Here is a 20683-nt window from a genome sequence, read left to right as displayed (position 1 = left end):
ATCTAAACGTATGGCTACTCTGTGGAAGTAAATGTTGTACGAAATAAAGATTCTAAGTTGGCTTAGAAATTGAACTTCAAATATTGCTGTAAAAGTACAGAACAAACCCAACTGATTCTGAAATCAATTTGTATAGCCATGTAATTGCTGCATGTAGGAAAACAAGTAAGGAGTTGAAGTGTGTTTTCTCTTTTGCAGGTGTTGCCAAAATAGTTTATTTAAAGCATATGATTTCATGCAATTGTGTCTGATTGTTAGTGCAGCTGTCAACAGCTGCATGCTCATTTAGCTAATTGCATTCTAGTAAGATAGCTAAGCTTATTTTAAGATATGCAATTGTGCAGTTTGTTTTTTTTAGGGCAAATATATGCATTCAGAAGATTTACTGCAGAAAGTTCTCTGCTATCACAATGAACAATCATTGCTGTAGAGAAAATATGAGACCTTATAAACAAGACTGTATCAGCCAGTCTAGTGTGTGGATAGCATCTGTGAAAAGTTGGACCATGTCACTTAAATTCATATAGTTCTAAAGGCCTTGAAATGGTCTTGTCCGTGGGGTTAATTTCATCATCTGCTCTTTGGGAGTATTTTATAGTTTTGCTGCATCAGTATTCTGGTTGTGTATACAGGAACTATGAGCTTCTGTTGCATACTGATAATCTCCTTCAAGAACTACGTACCTGGAATGAGAAATTTGTGTAAAGTTGTTTATGTATAAAAAGCACATTAGGAGAATAGACTATCTATTACGCATGCTAATTCTGTATAAAATACTTGTATGTTTTTTACTGGTTATGTGTTAGCTACGTAATTACAGTTGACAGTATGAAATTTATAATGCAGTGTTGTTTTTATTTGTTATATAGCTTTATGCCAGTATATACAGGCCTCTAAAACGCGAGATGGTGCCGGCCATTTCATTTCAAGTGCAACAGAAGGTAAAGGAAAAAGTGTGGGGAAAAAAGCGCACAACTTGTTGTTCATCTGATACCCTGTCTTCGTGGGCATTTATGTGGTTCTTGATCTTTTAACCTTCTAGACTCTCTCTTCACAGCTAGCTTCTTGTAATAGATGGTGGATACCCTTTATTCCTAAGTCTTGAAGAAGAAATTAAATGATGTCACTTGTATGTCTATCTTAAACTTGCATCATCTTTGCATCTTCTCTATTTGTGCTTTTCTTCAGTAACAAAATTTCACTGAAACCGAAGCTTTAGCTATGCTTTAACAAGAATTTGAAATATCTGAAGAGTAGCTTAGAGAATTGCTGTCATGACCACAATCTCAAGATAGTCATGCATAAGGAAAAGCACAGATGCTTAACAACATAGAAACGTGACCATGCTAATCCTTGCTAATATCTGCAGTCTGGTTATATGCTAACTAACTGTCTTTCATTTCCTGTTTCTCTTAAAAGGAGTGTGTGCTTAATTCACTCTTCCTCGCATCTACCTCCTGATGTCCTGCTTTTTGGCCTTTTTTGAGCTTAAAAAGAGAATGAAATACTTACTTTTGTATTTTTCTTCCACCTTCAGGGGAAAACTTTGAACAGACTCCGTTAAGACGCACATTTAAATCCAAAGTTCTTGCTCGCTATCCTGAGAATGTTGAATGGAACCCTTTTGACCAGGATGCAGTGGGAATGGTCAGTATCACTTAAGACAAAAACCTACCTTAACAACTGAAGGCATTAATCTGTGTTTTCTTTGACAAAAAAGTGTCTATTTTAGATTGAAAATAGTCATTAATTTCTCTAAATTGTGCAGGCTCAAAAGGCCATTTCATTTAACTGGGAGGTGTTAAATCCCTAGGAGAGTTTTTTTTTGTTCTTTTACAACTTTTTTTTGTTACATTCTAGAGAATTGGTAGATAACTAAATTAGTCTGCAATTAATTAATCTTCTCGGTGCATGATTCTTCTGTTTAATGGAATGTGGTGTGGCTTCTTAATCTAGATAAAATTTAGTACTTTGTCAGGTTTCTGGTCTTAGTGACCAAAATACTTTCCTTTATCTGAGTTTGAATTCTGTTATTTTATTCCCACAAAGGTTGGTAACAAAATGATCATGAATTTCAATAGAAACTGCGTACAGCCCTTTTAATAATGTTCCTTTAGTTTTTCTGATATAGATGCGTATTAGTGTATTGTACAGAGATGTAGCACTTAATAGAATTTAAAGTGAAATGCAATGGCAGTCTGTGGATTCTAAATCCTATTTTCACCAATGCTTCTGGAGGCAGGGGGAGAGAAAAGTGTGTTTTAATTGATATTATCTCCTCTCCCCCCTTTTTTTATAGCTGTGTATGCCTAAAGGACTTGCTTTCAAGACACAAGCAGATTCTAGAGAACCTCAGTTCCACTCTTTTATTATTACTCGTGAAGATGGCTCACGGACATTTGGATTTTCTCTCACGTTTTTTGAAGAAGTTACTAGCAAACAGATCTGCAGTGCAATGCAGACATTGTATCATATGCACAATGCTGAATATGACATTCTTCATACTCCACCCACAAATGACAAAGATAGCTGCAGCAGCACTGGAGACTGCAATGGCACCTCTGTTTCAAAGCTGCAGCGTTTTAACTCCTATGACATCAGCAGAGACACACTCTATGTGTCAAAGTGCATTTGTCTGATTACTCCAATGTCTTTCATGAAAGCTTGTAAGAAAGTACTAGAACAACTTCACCAAGCAGTGACTTCACCTCAGCCGCCTCCTCTACCTTTAGAAAGCTACATCTACAATATTCTCTATGAGGTTCCTCTTCCTCCAGCAGGAAGGTCATTAAAATTTTCAGGTGTTTATGGACCGATTATCTGCCAGAGACCAAGCACCAGTGAACTACCATTATTTGATTTTCCGGTTAAAGAAGTGTTTGAATTGCTTGGAGTAGAAAATGTGGTTCAACTCTTTACCTGTGCCCTCTTGGAATTTCAGATACTGCTTTATTCACAGCGTGAGTACTTGGTTTTTGTTTTCTCATCTTGTAGTTGTACTGGCACAAGGTCTTTTCATTTCTTGAATTTTAAAAAACGCACAAACAACAGAATAGCTGCCTTAAAGTGGCTGTCAGGCTGATCTATGCGCATGTTTTAATGTAAAGGAAAGAACTGGAGTTGAAAAGAGTGTTGCATTGTCTCCTTTTTTTAGACACCTAAACTTAAAACTTCAGGCTTTCACATGATCTCCTGTATTCATAGATAGACTGTCCCCTTTATTGTTGTCTCTGGAAATGTTGTGCTGTTGGATAGAGTAGCATGCTTTCTCCCGTGTTCCTCTCCAGCTGCTTAGCTGAATTCCCTCCTCTCTCTCCCAAACTATCCATGCATTTTCACAGGATCACACAGAATCGTTAAGGTTGGAAAAGACCTTTAAGATCATCAAGTCCAACCATCAACCCAACACCACCATGCCCACTAAACCACGTCCTAAAGTGCCACGTCCACATGTTTTTTGAACACTTCCAGTGATGGTGACTCCACCACCTCCCTGGGCAGCCTGTTCCAATGCCTGACCACCCTCTCAGTGAAGAAATTTTTCCTAATATCTAATCTAAACCTCCCCTGGCGCAACTTGAGGCCATTTCCTCTTGTCCTATTGCTAGTTACTTGGGAGAAGAGACCAACACCCACCTCACCACAACCTCCTTTCAGGTAGTTGTAGACAGCAATAAGGTCTCCCCTCAGCCTCCTCTTCTCCAGACTGAACAACCCCAGTTCCCTCAGCCGCTCCTCATAAGACTTGTGCTCCAGCCCGCTCACCAGCTTCGTTGCCCTTCTTTGGACACGCTCCAGCACCTCAACGTCCTTCTTGTAGTGAGGGGCCTAAAACTGCATAGAGTATTCGAGGTGTGGCCTCACCAGTGCCAAGTACAGGGGCACTGTACTTCCCTACTCGTGCTGGCCACCCTATTTCTGATACAGGCCAGGATGCTGTTGGCCTTCTTGGCCACATGGGCACACTGCCGGCTCATTTTGAGAAGATACATAGTAAATTGTGTATATGGTTCTGAATAAGAACTAATTATGCAGATGTAATTTTCTTTTTGAGTACCCAAAGTCACATTTAAGTTGCTAATTTGAAATAAAATTGCCTGAAAAAAGTTTTATTTGACTGAATTTAAATCCCAAATCTCTGTTAAGGCCTTGAAATAGTTATTGCTGAAGTCATGTAGATAAAGTTTGCTTTGAAGAGGATAAGCAGCAACTAAGCTGAAATAGCATCTGTTTATCAATTAGTAAGTAATGTGGCAGTGGTATCCATTTTCTGTGTTGAAATTCGTGAATACTGGGCTTCTTATTCTGCATCCTGTTATGCTAACACAGATTACGTGGAATTAGGCCAAAAGATAATTTTGGCCTAAGACTTTTTTTTTTGTCCCAAGCTGGATAATGTTAGTCCAGACCCACCCATCCATAATGGTGTGTTTTCAAGTAAACAGACTGCATTTGGAACACTGTTTTATAGTAATGATAAAGAAGCCTAGAAGACCCCAAGATAAATCCAGGGATAGTCTGTGGTGGTACTGAAATCTGTTTTCAATATTGTCTTCCATTGAGCTGTTGCTGAAATATGTAGAATACAAATGGTAACTATTTATAAAATATAAGCTGCAGCTATTAGCAACATTTTTTTATTAGCATGAAATACAGATGTTTCTATGTTGAGATGTGTGCATAGACTAAAGCCAAGGATGGATTTTGTGTGTATAGTCAAGGTTATTAAGTGTATAATGGCAGCAGGGTGTTATGTCACTGTTGTTGCATTGTATAAACACTGTTAACTACCAGAGGAAAAACTATACAGTAACACAAACACAGTCAAAAAACCTTACTGTAGTCAATAGTGGTTACTCTATTGGTTTTAAAAAACAAATTGCTTTGCTTATTATTCATAGAAAAGCTAGAAATGCTTGCCTAGCAGACAAACTTTTTTGGTATTTTCTCCAGAAGTAGATTCTGCATTTATATGTTTGAGATTTAGGGAGAGTTTATGTGGGTATCTGTGTCCCACCAGTGGAAGATTCAAATATCACCTCTTCCATCTAAAGAAGAATGCACTCCACTTGACCTGTAGTTGTGCTTGAGACCTCCTGTGGTGGAAGTGTGCGTGCCTGTGTCTTGCGGAAGCACCACAAGAAAAGCAGTGTGTGCATCGCCATTTTGGAACAGTGTTCCCTGGTCTCTTTTCAGGCCATCATGTTATAAGTACTCTTTTCTCCTGGGCTGGAACTCAGCTTGCTTCTAGACTGGTCTTCTGTATTCTGGGTTCTCCTTCCAAGTCATATTAATAGGTTCAGCTTTTTTTCTTGGACACTTTCCAAGTGTCTGATCAGTGGCTAATTGAAGAAGCTTAAAATAGCTCTGGAACACTTGAGTTTCTTGTTTGCGTGCACAGACATACAGAATTCAAAGGGACCCATGCAGCTGAAGGCCTGTGGGTCTGGCTTTTTATGACAATTTCTATCTACTGTTCCCCTGTCTCACCCCAAACTTTGGCTGAGTTGGGCTGTGTTGCACCTTTATGGACATGTCTTGTCTCTCTCTATCAAGTTCTCACTTAGAGTTTCTGGCTGAAAAGTCTTCTTTCAGTAGAAAAAGAATTTTAGTTATTTGTTTACTGACTTTTGGCCCTCAGTTTTGGCAAACTAGCTGTGACTGTGCCTTCTCAGTAATAGTAGCCATAGTTTTTTGAAATGTAGCTTCTCTTAAGTACTTTCTGAGGGATCTAATTGCTGACACTTTTTTTTTTTTTTTTTTTTTAACCCTGCTGTTTTTTCTTAAAAAACCCTTTGGTGCAGTTTCCTAGTAGTTACTCAGAATACGTTGAAGGTCCTAGTGAGTTAATAACAGAAGTTACTACATACTGCTGGTGTTGCCAACAGTCAAGCTGAAGACTTTTCTAAAATGCTTTTGATACACATGTGCTTTATTTTTGTATTAGTTGAAATGGGAGGGTGAAGTATTTTGAAGTTGTAGAAAGTAAACTTTTTCTTCCTGTAATTTTGTTTTTTGTCTTTTCTAACCATGATACTCTGTTTTCTTCTACATGACAGTGAATTAGAAAATTGCTTTAGTAAAAGTAATTGCTTTCTTCGCTTAAAAGGATGATATCAGTAGGAAAATGGAACTTCTGACTGTGATTCTGATTATCTATACCTTTACTTACCAGTTTCCTCTTTTTGCTTTGTTTTGGTTTGTTTAGGTTTTAGTGGGTTTTTTTATTGTGTGTGTTTTGTTTGTTTGTTTTTAAAACTGGAATATGCTTCTAGTACATTCTGCTCTTTCTTCTGTATGGTTGACTAACATCTGTTTTTTGATGTTCGTAAAACAGCGAATGTTGAATGGAGATACAGGTGATGGTGCACTCAGTTCTAAGTGGCATCAGAAATTGCTTGAACTTTTGTAAGGGCTCGCTCACATTCTTGCACATGCAGTAGTGTGAGGTCTAGGTTGTACTTCAGAATATAAATCTTAAATTTTTTTTATGTCCTTTGGGTTTGTTAAATGTATTGGTGCTCAAACCTGTGGCAGTTGAGGTGTTTGGGATCGTTTCTCGTCCTCCTAGCTCAGATGCGATTGTGATACTCATTGGGTGGATTTAGATTCAGAAGAGTACATGTCAGGATCAGAGGGTTTGCTTGTAAGATTTACTTCTCAAGAAAAAAACAAAACAAACACACACACCCACCCCCCAAATGACAAAAAAACAAAAAAAGAAACCCTAAAACTCTTGGAGGACTCTGCTGCCAGATGCAATCCTTTTTGAAACAAATTATTTAGCATCTTAAGTTGCAATCAGTCCTTGGAAAGGAGTAAGTTCACTTGGCAGTGAATGTGTTTTGCTTCAAGATTCCTTTGAAATGTTTCTGACTTTATGCTTCTGGAAATTCTTCTTTTGTCCCACTATATTGGCACAGCCTGTATGTTTTAGATCAGTGTAAGCCAAATGTAGGGAATGAATATCTTGATTTGATTATCCTCTAGGAAGAGTTGTCTCCCATTTGGAAAAGTGTTAGAGGAATGCAGGTGCTTATAAGACAGTGAAGCTGCTCCTAATGCTGAGCCAGTGCTGAGGAACTCTGGCAAAGGGACAGTAGTGCTGGAGGCCTCCAGTAGTGCCCTCACCAGATTATTCTGCGGGAGCTGGTTTGCATTCCTGCAGTTTATGTTGCTCTTGTATCTGTGAAACAGACTTACTCCTTATCTCTACAGAGCACCTAGAGCTCTTCTGGAAAGTGTGCACTGAATTAAGACAGCTGTGAAATCTCCTTGGAAGCGATTTTCTAAACAGCGAAAAACAATAAAAGGAGAAATGCAATGTGCCACTGCCACAGACTGTGATCCTCAACAGTTTCTATTTTCTGGGTATTTGCTGTCTGCTGCCATTTTAAAGTACAAATAAAGGTGGGGGTGTTTTTTCTGCTTTGCTTTTGAATCACTCCTTCCCATCTTTTGTTTCACTTGCTTAAAATTCACTCTGGAGATTTAAAATATTAGTTTTTATTTCTTTGCAGTATTAGTCCTGTGTTGCCCAACTCTAATCTCTTATGTAGGACATTTTCTTCTTATGCCTCCAGTGGTTTAGGAAATGTGCTGCTTGTTGCAGGCATCTTTAACCGGCCTGTCAGACACAGAAGTAAACACGAATAGGAAGTACTTTGACCCACTGCGGCTACTAACCACAGTTCTTTCTTACTTCAGAAAACCTGTAACCGCAGTAAAAGGCCCAATTAAAGAAATGTGTGTTTTCTCTATGGAGTCGAACATACTGAATACCTGTGGTCAGAAAGATTCGTTGGAAAAGGTTTCTTTTGTACTGTGCTTTCTGCTATGAACAGGCATGCCTAAAGCGAACTCTCCAGGGCAAGGCTTTATTCCGGTGGCTCAACTGCATTGCATGCTACCTGTCCATAGGAACTGTGTATACAATTTTTTCCCCTCTGTTCCCCTTCAGGTTGAAGAGAAGCTTCATCCTGGCAAGTAGCCTATCTTTCTGGTTTATCCATATACTTTCTGAAGATACCCACATCAGTGGTAATGGTCCACCACTGTAGGGGCAACTCTCTGCCTTATAGCAGCAATGTGGGAGTTCCATGTGGAATGGAAATTACTTGACAAATACAACAGTATTTCATTGTCAACTGTGAAGCAAGAAGATTAGAAGGAAAAAATATTCCAGAATGTGATCACGTCCGACTTGGCCAAATTTAAAACCATTACAATTTCTGTAGGTACTTGATAGACTTCTCTCTGGTAGGATATGAGAATGGAGAGGTGGAATCATGGTTCTTACAACTGGCACCTTCTTACCATCCTGCTCCTCTCTTTCTAGACCCAAGATCCTTCAATTCTTCTTTTTCCTGGATTTACTTGCTTTTTATAGATCAACAAAAATGTCTAGATATACTAGATACAGATAAATACTAGTGTAAATAACTTCTCATACACGCTTTAAGGGATAATGTATTTTACCTACAGTAATTGGTTAGAAGAACTAATCAACCTTTTTCTGTGTTCTTGAGTGGCCATGTTAAAAAGTAGTGGATTTTGTTTACCTTGCACAGTGATCAGTTAACTACTTTCCAAACTAATAGCACACTAGTGGTATATCATTTTTTCCCTACCAGAGCTTTTGTACAATATAAGGCCAAAAGACTTGTCATTTGCACCAGAATAAGCATGTTCTGGTTTCAAAAACAAGACCAAGACCACTACTGAAGCACTTTTCCTCTCTTTTAAACTTTTTGTTGTTATTATTTTTAGATTTTTTGTAATTCTTTGGTACTAGAAGTATGCTCCTTCCTTCTTTTTTAAAACCAAAAAAACTCTATACCCTCTCAGGATAGGTGTAACTTAAACCAAAACAACCTAAATATTTTGTTAAGTTTGCAGGCTTCTTGCCTTTGTCCTTGCCTTTTGCCAACAGCTCCTGACGTGCATAAAGCCCGCAAAATGTAGCCATTATTACTTGCAGGCTGCGACTGTGCAGGCCAAATAGTTGGGAATGGCTTAAGCCATGTGGGTATCCAGGATCAGAGAGCTGCATTTGCAGGTAACTTGGTTGCAGGAGGTAGCTGCTGAGTGGATAAAAATTATGAATTATTGATGTTACTTTGTAATTAACTTGAAAGGCTAATATTAAAGTTAGCTTAATGACAGAGAGAAAAGTTGTATTTAAATTAGCCAGCAGGATTAGACAGGGGGGTTTTGTGTAGTAGGAAAACACTGTTTCTATTCTGAGACTTGTTCTTTCAAATAAACAAGCTGAATACTTAACAGCTGGAATGTTTGTGTATCTATGGCTACATTTAAAGTCCTTTTAAAGCTAAAGAAAATAGGGTATGGAATGGGTTCTTCTTCCCAAAGCTTATCATTAATTCATCACTTCTTTGCAGTCAGGCTGTGATTAAAGTTGTAAACCAGTACGTAATTGTGTAGGCAGAAACTGGTGCCCAGGCAGAATAGGGGAGTGCTGCTGGTGATGTTTGTTGATTGTTCCCTAATGTGTTTCAGTCCAAGTAAGCTTTTGGCAAAAACTTTAAACTGTTTAAGCTATTCTTGCTTGTTTTGATTGAAGTCTCCTTCAGTCACAGTAGGTCTACTGTGAGGCAGTGACAGATAGCTCTGTGCAGTAACCTTTTCCGCCAGCAGAGCTTGAGCTGAAAAGAAAAATCAAAAGCCTATATTGGAGAATTATGACTGATGTTAGCAAAACCTGAGCTGGGTTCCTCTTGGGTTGTGGGACTCTTTGCAGACTCCAAACTCTCTGCCACTTTGTCTTCAAACAAAATTAATCATAAATGCCATGAACTGAATTTCTTGGCCCTCTGTCTTTAGCTATCTGAACTCTGAGTAGAGGATAGCTAAAGGATAGAATTAATAAAGATAACCTTAGAAAGTGCGCAGTTAAGCTTAATTTTTCTCCAGAGTGTTTGTTTAGAACAAATGTTATTTTTGCAGTTTTCATCTGAACTCTGCAACAGTGTGCAGCAGCTTCAGAAACCTCAACACCTGAACCTGTGCATCTTTTCCAATTTCATAGTGTCTGTAGTTTTATGAACATGTTAGAAGACATGCATACCCCACACCTCAACACACATATGAAGGATACTGATTTTTTTCTCTTCCTCCTTTTTCCCCCTGCCTTGCCTGGCTGCAGTTGGATATTGTTGCTATCATGAAAAAGGCATCCTATGTTTCCAGTTTGTACTATGTTTATAGCTTGACTGAAGGTAGGAATTGTCTTAGTCTTGTGAGCTTCTTGTATACTCTTTCCAGCCTGGCAGCTTGAAAGCAGTCTGAATGTTTCAGCAGTTGTATTAGACCACACGCTCTTGACTTCAGCTGGTGTTGCCGTTTCCTTTACGGTGCATAAATACAAAAAAAAATTAAAGATGATTCTGTAGTGTAAAAGAGGAGGGTGAGGTGTTGGCCTAACATACTGCAATGTTAACTGCTCTAGCCATCAGCTGCTGAATAAAAAGATCTTTTGGTATGCGTGTTGCACAGGTGCATTTGCACTGCTGTTAAATTCTGGGAGGAGATGAGTTGGTTTTGCATTGAACTGAGACTTTGGTCATACATTGCAAAGGATAAACAAAGCTGATCCTTTTTATTTTTTACACAGTTATTTCAGTCGCACTGTTGAGTTGGCTACTATACAGCATGCTTTGTAAACATTTTTTAAAAGAGTGTTTAAATGTCTATCTGAGAGATACCAGATGCCTTGGGTTTCATCCAAGGCTTCCATAGAAAACCATAAGCACAGAGAAGAGAAATTATTTCCGATGTGTTTCTTAGCCAATTACAATACTGCTTCCATACTCAAACTGGTGTTCCTGGTAACCCTGGTATAGGTAGCAGAGGGTGACTTAATGCATGCTAAGACTCAATTTGCTCATTTCCATATGACTTGTAGAATGACCTACTTTGCATTGAGCTCTGTCTGTTGTTTCAGCAAAATGTGCTTGGGAGTATGAGTCTGGGCTTTCATTAAGATGCTGCTCAGCTAGTACTGGGTTTTGTGGCTTCTGTTTTAAAGCAAGTTCTCATTTCTTTAACTTAAATTCATTTACTTAAAAATGTTTGTGAAAGAAATATTTTTTTTCCCTTGGTCTTTTTCAGATTATCAGAGACTGATGACTGTGGCAGAGACCATCACAGCACTAATGTTTCCATTTCAGTGGCAGCATGTGTATGTTCCTATCCTTCCAGCATCCCTCCTTCATTTTCTAGATGCTCCTGTCCCTTACCTCATGGGCTTGCATTCTAATGGGCTGGATGACAGGTCTAAGCTGGAACTTCCTCAAGAGGTGAGAGGAGCTCGTCTCAATTGATTAAATATTGTACATGACTATGAAGGAAATGAGAAATGAGACAAAACACTGGTGCTAACTCTAACAGCCATTGTGAAGTTCTTGCTGGCTCTGGTTTGGGATAGCTCTTTATTTTTTGGAGAAGCTGGAGAAAATCTTGTGAAATAGATAAATAAACCCCTGTTTTGGAAATTGTATATTCTGATAAAATTAAACCGTAATTTTACAGGTATTGATGCAGTGGAGTTACAGAAAGAACATTTTGGTACTGCAAACGTAGCCCTGTAGTGGTAGGAAATGCAAGGAAGTGCAGTGTGTGAATTCACCAGTGGTGGCCAAAAGGCCATACGGCTGCTTCTGAGTGGTGCTGAGTGAGCAAAGCTTGCGTGGCTTCAGCGCTGTGCTGGTTCTCTGCACTGCATTTCTGAGTTGGGGCTGGCTTATGTGGATCCAGCCTGTCAGGGGTCTGCACCAAAAATATTTCAAATATTCTTCTAGAATGCACACTTTACTCTGCTGCAAAATGTCAGTATATACTTGAGCAAACTGGTGCAAATTGGGATTGTGCTCAGGAAGTCCTGCCTAGTAGTGAAGCTCTGTTAACACCAGCCACTGTATAAAGGAGAAATAAACAGTCTGTAAAGGTTCTGCAACTCATACATGGGGCTGGAACTAAGTTCAAACTGCTTAGAGGTTGTTTTTATTTACTTTATCTCTGTGTTCACTTTGAATATTATTTTTAGGGACATGCCAAGAGGGAGTTTAAGAGCTGGTTGTGGGGATCAGGGAACCAAGAGTGGTTGAGCCCTACCTGAAGTAGCAAAGGAAATGTCTGCGGGAGCCAGTAGCCACCCATGGGAAGTATGTCAGGTGGCTGGTGTCTGGCTGGCTTGTGAGGCAGTTCCATCAGTCATCTGAATGACTTCTCTCATTGAGCGCCACTGAATGGTTTATTTGCTCTTGTATATAGAAAATACTGAGTGTTATAGTATATATCTGGTGGGCTGTTGTCAAGAAGCTGGACACCTCTATCAGGTAGCCCTGTGAGAAGCGAGTGCTTGCAGAGTTACTAGCTACGGAACAACACAGCTCTGGCCCCTGCTAGAGTCTGCTTATCTGTAGGTGTAACTTTGTGTGGGAGGGACTTGCTAAACCATGGGAAACACCCTACTTAGAGGCACTGGTAGGATTCTCTAATCTCTGCCATTTTCTCTGGTTGTCTGTTTTCTTCTATTATCATTTACATTACTGGAAAAACAGAAGTGTGACAGGCAGAGGGTTTTGTGGTGTTGTTTTTTATTCTCATTATCAGGCAGTGCTGCAACATAGCTTGACGCAAAAAAACTTCTTAAAAAAGCTGCGTGAAATTAAAGACAAGATATTTTTGTGAACCTCCAGTCTGGTCACCATGCCAACATTGCTCTTTTTCTCAAATCCATATGCTGATAGTTTTTGTTTGTTTTTCCTTGCAAGTTCAAAGGAAATTTTCTCTTCAAACTTGTTTTTTTTTTTTCTATGAAAACTGAAGTATTTAATCTCTTGAATTCTTTCTTTTCTCCCTCTTTTTCTTTTTTTTTCCCCACTGGCATAATTAATAACAGAATAGTGTATGTTCTTGCCATGAAAACAGTCTATTGTTCTGGTTTACTACATTTTTACAGAATTTTGGGTGTACTGACAGGCCTAATTAATATGGTTAGTATACTTTTTAGAGAGACTAGCTGGTGAAGAAAAATGCATGGGTGGATATGCATGTTAATATGCACCATGGAATTTTTCACTATGATGACAAGCTTCTAAAAGACTGTCCTCCTTTTGTAAAGAATGTCCTCATTTTAAAATTGCAGTAATACTTCCAAATAAATAAACATACTTTAATTTCAAATAAGTATTTCAATTATTTAAAAGGCAAATGGTTTTGAAGAGCTTTATCAGCTAACTTTGGAGTTTTAAAGTAAGGTGGTTGATCTATTTTTAGATGTTAAAAATGAAATCGAAGTAGTATTAAAAAAATAATCTGGCACCTGAATTTACATTTTGTTTTACAGATACCCTTTTATGAAGGTTGGGGAGTCGATTTTTTGATAGTATCTTACAGAGATCAGAATTGTCTGGGAGGGCAAGGAGGGGAGGACACAGGACTGAGATCAGCAGCAATGTGCCCATGTGATGGAATTTGCTGCAGGACTTAAACTTGTCCTTCTGGAGCTTCAGCTTTTCTCTTTCTTATTCAAAGAGTGAGCTCTTAAAGCTTTGTACACGATGAGTATGACTTAGTCTGAGGAATGCCCTTGGTGGTCACTGCTGAGTAAGGTTTCTTGTGAACTGTTGAAGTCCTTAGCACCGCAGGCTGGGGATGTAGCTATGGCATAGAAATGGACTTTAACGTGTTGCTGGAGATTTCAAAGATGAGTAAGTTGTCCTATACCGATAGAATTTGCTTATCTGAGAGACAAAGTAGACTGGGAAGAACAGGAGTTCGCTATTGTTGAGATTTTCATTGTAGAGTTTACTTTAAAAAAAACCAAACAAAACAGCAAACCAACAACCTAAAAAACAAATGCAAAAAAATCTGCCATTGCAACAAGAAGTGAATGTACCATTTTAAAATATAAAGCAGAATTCTAAGTGCATGCTGGTCTCACTAAGTGAAACTGTTGCTCAGTATCAGTATTTCTGATATTAATAATTTCATCAGTCAGCTTTAATATATTTAGAATTGCACATTACAGGTTCATCTCAAAACTACTTTGCTTTATGATTAGGCTTTCAGATACCCTTCACTTAAAGAGCCAAAGCAGCTCTACGCTTAATTCCTGAGATAGAAACTGACAAGGAACATGCATAAAATGTGTTTTTGTAGAACAGCAGAAGAGGGCATATGGTTTCTATTATTTGTAAGTCAATAAAGACAAATTTATCATTAGTAACAAAAGGGATATTAATATTTAACATTGCTTATCTGTAAAGTTTGGAATGTATATGGTACTTCAGGAAATCTTCAGGGTTATGTGAGGAACTTAAGTCCTGCCTCTAGGCTCCTGATTCATAGATATAGTAAGTTTCAGAATTTTCCTCGCTTATCGCAAAGGGTATATGAAGAGCTGTTCTATGTTCTAATATATTCTGACTTCTGCAAAAAAAAACCCAGCTTTTTTTATGCAGTCTTGAAACTGCACAAACTGCATTTCTGTTCACATGGATACGTGGGGCAGCTGCTGTTAAAGACAGGAATATCTAATTTAGGCAAGGGTCAATGAAGAAACAGAAAATCTAGTTAATGCTTCTAGAAAATCAAATCTTTGACAGAAAATCTAGTTAATGCTTCTCAGTTGAAGGGCTTTGTGGAAGAATATAATATTGCTATCTAGCATACCATGGATGCCTCAGTGTCACTGTAAGCTTCTTGATTGTGGTTTTACAATGAAGTTTTAAAAAGAATAATTTGTCTTGCTCAACGTGTTTTAGGCTAATATATGTGAAAATACTATCTGTCCTAACTCGGTCACATTTGGTTTAACTCTTGCAGACGTATACCATAAGGCTTGTTTTAGTTTGCTTGTGGTGGCAGCCTCCCATATTTTGGTCACATCTGGTGCTTTAAGGGAATGCTTTACCATGGGAGCATGGAAGCCCAGCTGTATCCTAGAAGTTGATGCTTTGTCAGATGATTATTAAAATCTGCAGCAGAATTAGTATTAGTACAAAATTCAGTTTTAGACTATACCTTGGGTACATCAGAAAACAGTGCCCGATGGAGAATTCATTGATGTTCACCAGTGGCAAAGACCTAACTCTCTGTGGCCCAGAAAAATTGTAGAAAAGGCTCGAGGCTTACTCTAGGGTTGAGTTTCTTGTCCATGTCACCGATACAGTGGACTTAAAGTTAAGCTTGTTCCTTTATGTATTACCACTTTGCTGAGGGCTCTTTCTGTACGCATGAGCATCCTTGTGGTTTCACTGATAGCTGCATCAGAGGCTTGTAAAGAACCCAGAAGAGAAGGGGGTTGGGGGCATGGGAGAAGTGGTGCTGGAATAAGGTACTGCAGAAATCAAAGGGGAAAGGAAGAACATGTAGCTGTTTCAGATGTTGCTGGCAAAAATGTGGTTTGTTTATCAGTAAAATTGATCAAAAAAAGTGGTTAAACTAGCTTTCTTGCAGATCCTAAACCCAGCAAATACTAAAGCGAGATTGTTTTTTTGATGTGTCTTTGCATTTCCTTTTAAAGAAACTTTTGCAGTGTTACAGCAAGATATTTTTAACAAGCAAGTTAATCTGGGTCATTTCATGCTACTGGATTTGCATGTGCATCTCATCACTCTGATGCAGGAGAATGATGGAAATTGAAATTATTTTGAGTGAAAATAAGCAACACTGAGTCTTCCAGCACTGGTTAAATCAAACAGAAGTTACATCTCCTTAAAAAACCTTGTTTTTTAATGAAGTGATCACAACGGTCTTGGGCAACTGCTTTTTCTTTCAGAAAAGTTGAAAGATTTAAAAAGTTAAAATCTAGTTCTCTGCTAATATAAGACAGACATATATTCTCAGTATTTTTATTTCAAACATTAAAAAAATGTTATTCAATGCTAAATCTTAACCAATTCTGTGGGGTTATATTTTTTTATTGTTTTAGAAGATAAGAAAGATCTCTAGAAAAGCCTTTTTTCCTCTTGATGCCAACACTTTTAGACCAGACTGACCAAGATAATTATTTTGAAAGATAATCACTGCTTTGCGTGCATTCTCAGGCTATCTGCTCATGTGATAGATCCTTGATATGCAATACTGCTATTATTAACAGACTTCAGCTTTATGTTTTCCTCTATTTCAATGTTGAATAGCCACTTGAGGAGATAAATTCATGTTTCTGAAAGCTGCAGCTGTAAGTAGTTGTCAGTCACAAATTCTGGGTAGTGCTGAGAATAAATGCAGAAGGTCACCATTTGCTTACAGGAATGGCACAGGAGCATCCTGTAGAGTTTAGGACCACTGTAACCACACTTTCCACAAGCCAGTTGTGGGTGTATAAATTTGCATATCCATGTTTTCTGTGTGTTAAGTGAAGTCGGTGGTTATTGGCAAGGTTCGGACCTAATGCACAAAGGTTCGTACCTCTTGAAGGGCTTGTGAAGTGAGTTGTCTTTGCCATTTTTGTTCGCTGGGGAGCATGGCCTTTTCAGAAGTGCTTATGCAGTTCTTGAGGGTGACCTCAGTCTCCCTAAGTTAAGAGAGGCTAAAGCTGTCTACTGAATCTTCTTTGATGCTGCTCTAGGTAATTTTCTATCTTATAGGTTATTAACCAGGGACTGAGTAAGTGTAGCGTGTCCCCAGATGTATTCTTTACACTATTTAGAGTATTGCTGCACACAAATATATTCCTTTTTTAAAAATGCTTATATAGAGGGCAAATTCTGGGAAATGTAATAGTAAGTTGCAGGATAAGCAATCATCCTTAGTGACTTAGAGTGTTTAGAACTCTGTGTATTGCTCTTAAAGAGAGGCTCTGCAGAAGGGATATTTAACTGTTGGAAGAATTAACCAGATGAGCCCAGATACTTACAAGCAATTTTAGCAAGCATTAAATTTGGCTTTTTCTTCATTGGCAAGGAGTTTATTTTCAGTGTGAAGACTAGAATCTCTGCATTGGTGAGATTAATGTTTGGTTACTTTTTGGCTGAGCGCTTTTTAGGTACAACCAACCTTAACCGAGAGTGATGTTTTCTGCAGAATCTGTGCTAAGGTAAGATAATCCAAAAAAGAAGAAAAGTTGAATGGCATCAATTAAAGAGAGTTTTAAAAGGAAGTCATACAATTAGACTGTTTGAAGAGTTTCTTAATGAGTCTATCTTGCCATTTTGCAGACAGCTTGTGACAAATAAAATGTTTTTTGTTTTTCCCTCAGCATCGATTGGTAGGCATTGTGCCTAGTTTCATGGCTTTATTTCTCCCATGTCTTGAAGTGCTTACAGTGTTCCTGATAAATATTATCTGACTTGAGTTCAAATCATCACAGAATCATGTGCATAGTGGGGGTCCTGAAGTTCCTAAATTCAGGTGCTTGCTTGAAACATGAGACTTCTTGTGTATATACTGTCCCTTTGTGCAGAATGTTTCTTTGAACTTGAAGCAGATGCACTCTGTGTGCATCCCTAGCTTACCGCTGGAGCTGCCTTGACAAGTAGGCACACACATTGCCTGCTGTGTTTGAGCAATGTTGAACTGCTGAAATCTAAACAATGACACCTGCCCTATTTAAAAAATAAAACCCTTTTCTAGGGTGCACCAGAAGCTGTTTCAGAGTCAAGGTCTTAGTTCTATTTATTGACCTTGGATTCTTTTCACAGAATCACAGAACCACTAGGTTGGAAAGGACCTTTAAGATCATCAAGTCCAACCATTAATCCAGAACCACCATGTCCCCTAAACCATGTCCTGAAGTGCCACATCCAAACGTTTTTTGAACACTTCCAGGGATGGCGACTCCACCACCTCCCTGGGCAGCCTGTTCCAATGCCTGACCACCCTCTCAGTGAAGAAATTTTTCCTAATATCCAATCTAAACCTCCCCTGGTGCAACTTGAGGCCATTTCCTCTTGTCCTATCACTAGTTACTTGGGAGAAGAGACCAACACCCTCATCGCCACAACCCCCTTTCAGGTAGTTGTAGAGAGCGATAAGGTCTCCCCTCAGCCTCCTCTTCTCCAGACTAAACAACCCCAGTTCCCTCAGCCGCTCCTCATAAGACATGTGCTCCAGACCCCTCACCAGCTTCGTTGCCCTTCTCTGGACACGCTCCAGCACCTCAACATCCTTCTTGTAGTGAGGGGCCCAAAACTGAACACAATATTCAAGGTGCGGCCTCACCAGTGCCGAGTACAGGGGCACAATCACTTCCCTACTTTTGCAACACCTAATTCAATTCGTGATTTAATTTACGGTAAAGGATCTATAGAAGAGCTACTAACCTGTTTTGTATGCATTTCTTTGAGCAGAAGAACTCAATCCCAGTATTAGAATGCTAAACCATCAAGAAATGGAGAACTGGAATTCTCCTACTTGCCTTTGTAACTATGGGTAATATTGTAGCAGAGCATAAATTGGACTTCTTCGTGCAAAGTTCTGTGCAAATCTAGTGTAGTATGTCCAGTGGAGGTCTGATTTAAGAGTTACAATGTTTTCTTAAATTTTAATGTTGAAGTTCAAGAAATCAAAAACAACAGATGTTTTGTGTTTTGAGGAGAATTGATGTCCTAACTCTGTTCTGTAGAATACCAAGAGCTACATCTGTCACAAGTATTAAATGTATGTTTTTACAACATTTTACTTAATTTAAGGGGTCTCATCAGGAACAGGACATCTTAGTTTACAGTTTACCTATGACCAGTCCTACAGCAAAGTCCTATTGGAATTACTTTGTCCTTACTGATGTTTCTCTGCTTGCGTACATTGTTCTGACTTCTGGGAGCATCTCTCATTCATTCAGTGTGAGGTTAATCTCTTCTAATTCTTTCTTTCCTAATAAATTGTTAGAGTGCTTCTATCCTTCTGCACTTACTGAACCATAAGAAATAACTGGAGATCTGCTAGCGCTCATGACTTGATATGTATTTTTTCTGCAATACTATAGTGACACCTGAGTTCAGGTGTGCCTCTTAGAATAATGTGATGAAGCTAGGTTGAAAGTACCCCGTAATCTGGGTGAAGGGATTTTGTATGGGAAGGCTAAACAGAAAAGTGACAGTGCAAGTTAATTCTGCAGTGAAGAAAAACTGAAGCGCTTCTACAGAAAAGCTAAGTTTCTTCTGTACACTTAACTTTCCCAGCAGATTTCACAGAGGAATGGGGTTCTTGCTGTGATGTATGTAATTACATGATGTCATGAAACCATTTGATACAAATTTTGCAATGCAGCAGCCAAAATGGGAAACCCTCATCACCAAATATAGGGTGAATTGAAAGATGCATAACTTCTTTTGATGTTGCTGTGGAAGCCACGTAGGTGGTTTTTCTTTCTTTCTTTTTTTTTTTCTTGGTCCTTTTTGATGGTAAATGAGGTAGAGATTGGAACAGGAAAACAGCATTGAAACTAGTTCAATTCATTTTTCCCCTTGGAAACAAACTTCTAAACTCTTTCAAGGAATTGCCTTAGTTCTCAAGTTGCTTACAGAATAGAGAAGATAACTTTATTGCAGCTTCCACAATATCAATACACCTTTTAGTATGGAATTTGCCAAATCTCGTAGAGGAGTGGGCTGATAACCTGAGCAACAGGAACCTGCTTACATATGCATGTGTATAAAATAGCATTGCAAATATCCTGTAGTTAAAATTCTAGCTGTATGTGTATGAAAAAATTCACACATCTGTACCTAATATATGCTACAATCCCTTTTGTAAAAGTAAGTAAACAACTAGTAAACAACTTCAAAATTAGTCGTCTTTCTTAGTTACCTCCTTGAAAGACCTGGAAATGTAGGCCTTGCGTTGCTTTCTTCAAAACTGACCAACCAGTTCAGTTACGGTTGGGGCGAGTCTGTTTTACAAGATAACCAAACACATGCAAATGTATTTAAACCTTTTAATAAGCACAAAACCCAAAGAGGACTAAAACGTGACCCTTGGGCTTAGGGATAGTGTAATGGTATCCTGTTCTAAATTAAATCCCAGGCTAACCTGTGCTTTGTGGATGTAGACAACCATTTCATCGAGCTGCCAGAAGACTTACCCCAGTTCCCGAATAAACTTGAGTTTGTTCAGGAAATTTCAGAGATACTAATGGCTTTTGGAATTCCACCTGAGGGAAACCTTCACTGCAGTGAAAGTGCCTCCAAGATGAAGAGCCTCAGAGCGTGTGACCTGGTTTCTGATAAAAGAAATGGGAACATAGCAGGATCACCTTTGAATTCCTATGAGCTGCTAAAGGAAAATGAGACTATTGCAAGGCTCCAAGCACTCGTTAAAAGAACAGGTGTGAGTCTAGAAAAGGTAAGCTATGAAGTTATCTGCACTAGTGGACACTAGCAGGTGGTCTGAAGTCATGGTCCAAAGACTGTGTTTGTCTTCACTAGAAAGAACTTTATGTTAATATGTTCACAAGCCTTGTGAACATCTGTCGAAACAAGGGCAAGCTTGGGGGAGAGAGGGAGTGGCGTTTAAGCCCCCAGTATCTAGGGAAACCTTTGGCTATCCTCCAAGTGTTTCTTTGCAAAGCTAATGTGTTTAGAAATACACCTTGCCTTGTTTATTCTTGGCTTTAAGATTTGTTCTAAATTTACACCACTTTCATGTGATTAGAAGAAATGGCTGAGTAGCAGAGCTCTCTCTAGCAGAGAGCATGGCTGTAGGATGCTATTTATAG

General features: G+C 38.7%; 1 protein-coding gene across 4 annotated transcripts in view; it reads left to right on the top strand.

Annotated features, from left to right (window-relative positions):
* DENND5A (DENN domain containing 5A) overlaps positions 1-20683 on the top strand; it is a gene marked incomplete at both ends in the record, with an annotated part of 66405 nt that overhangs the window by 19442 nt on the left and 26280 nt on the right. For 3 of the 4 annotated variants that reach the window (XM_081999903.1, XM_081999902.1, XM_081999901.1), the window contains 5 exons: positions 870-941; positions 1538-1647; positions 2300-2960; positions 11131-11318; positions 19993-20310. In XM_081999903.1, coding sequence (XP_081856029.1) covers positions 870-941; positions 1538-1647; positions 2300-2960; positions 11131-11318; positions 19993-20310 — 1349 coding nt within the window. The remainder of the gene's footprint in view (positions 1-869; positions 942-1537; positions 1648-2299; positions 2961-11130; positions 11319-19992; positions 20311-20683) is intronic. The other variant, XM_081999904.1, reaches the window with a different exon arrangement.

Source organism: Phaethon aethereus (assembly GCF_964289735.1).
Source record: "Phaethon aethereus genome assembly, chromosome: 5".
Taxonomy (NCBI): domain Eukaryota; kingdom Metazoa; phylum Chordata; class Aves; order Phaethontiformes; family Phaethontidae; genus Phaethon; species Phaethon aethereus.
The sequence above is the reverse complement of the archived record's forward strand: the minus strand, read 5'-3'. Positions and strand labels throughout refer to the sequence as shown.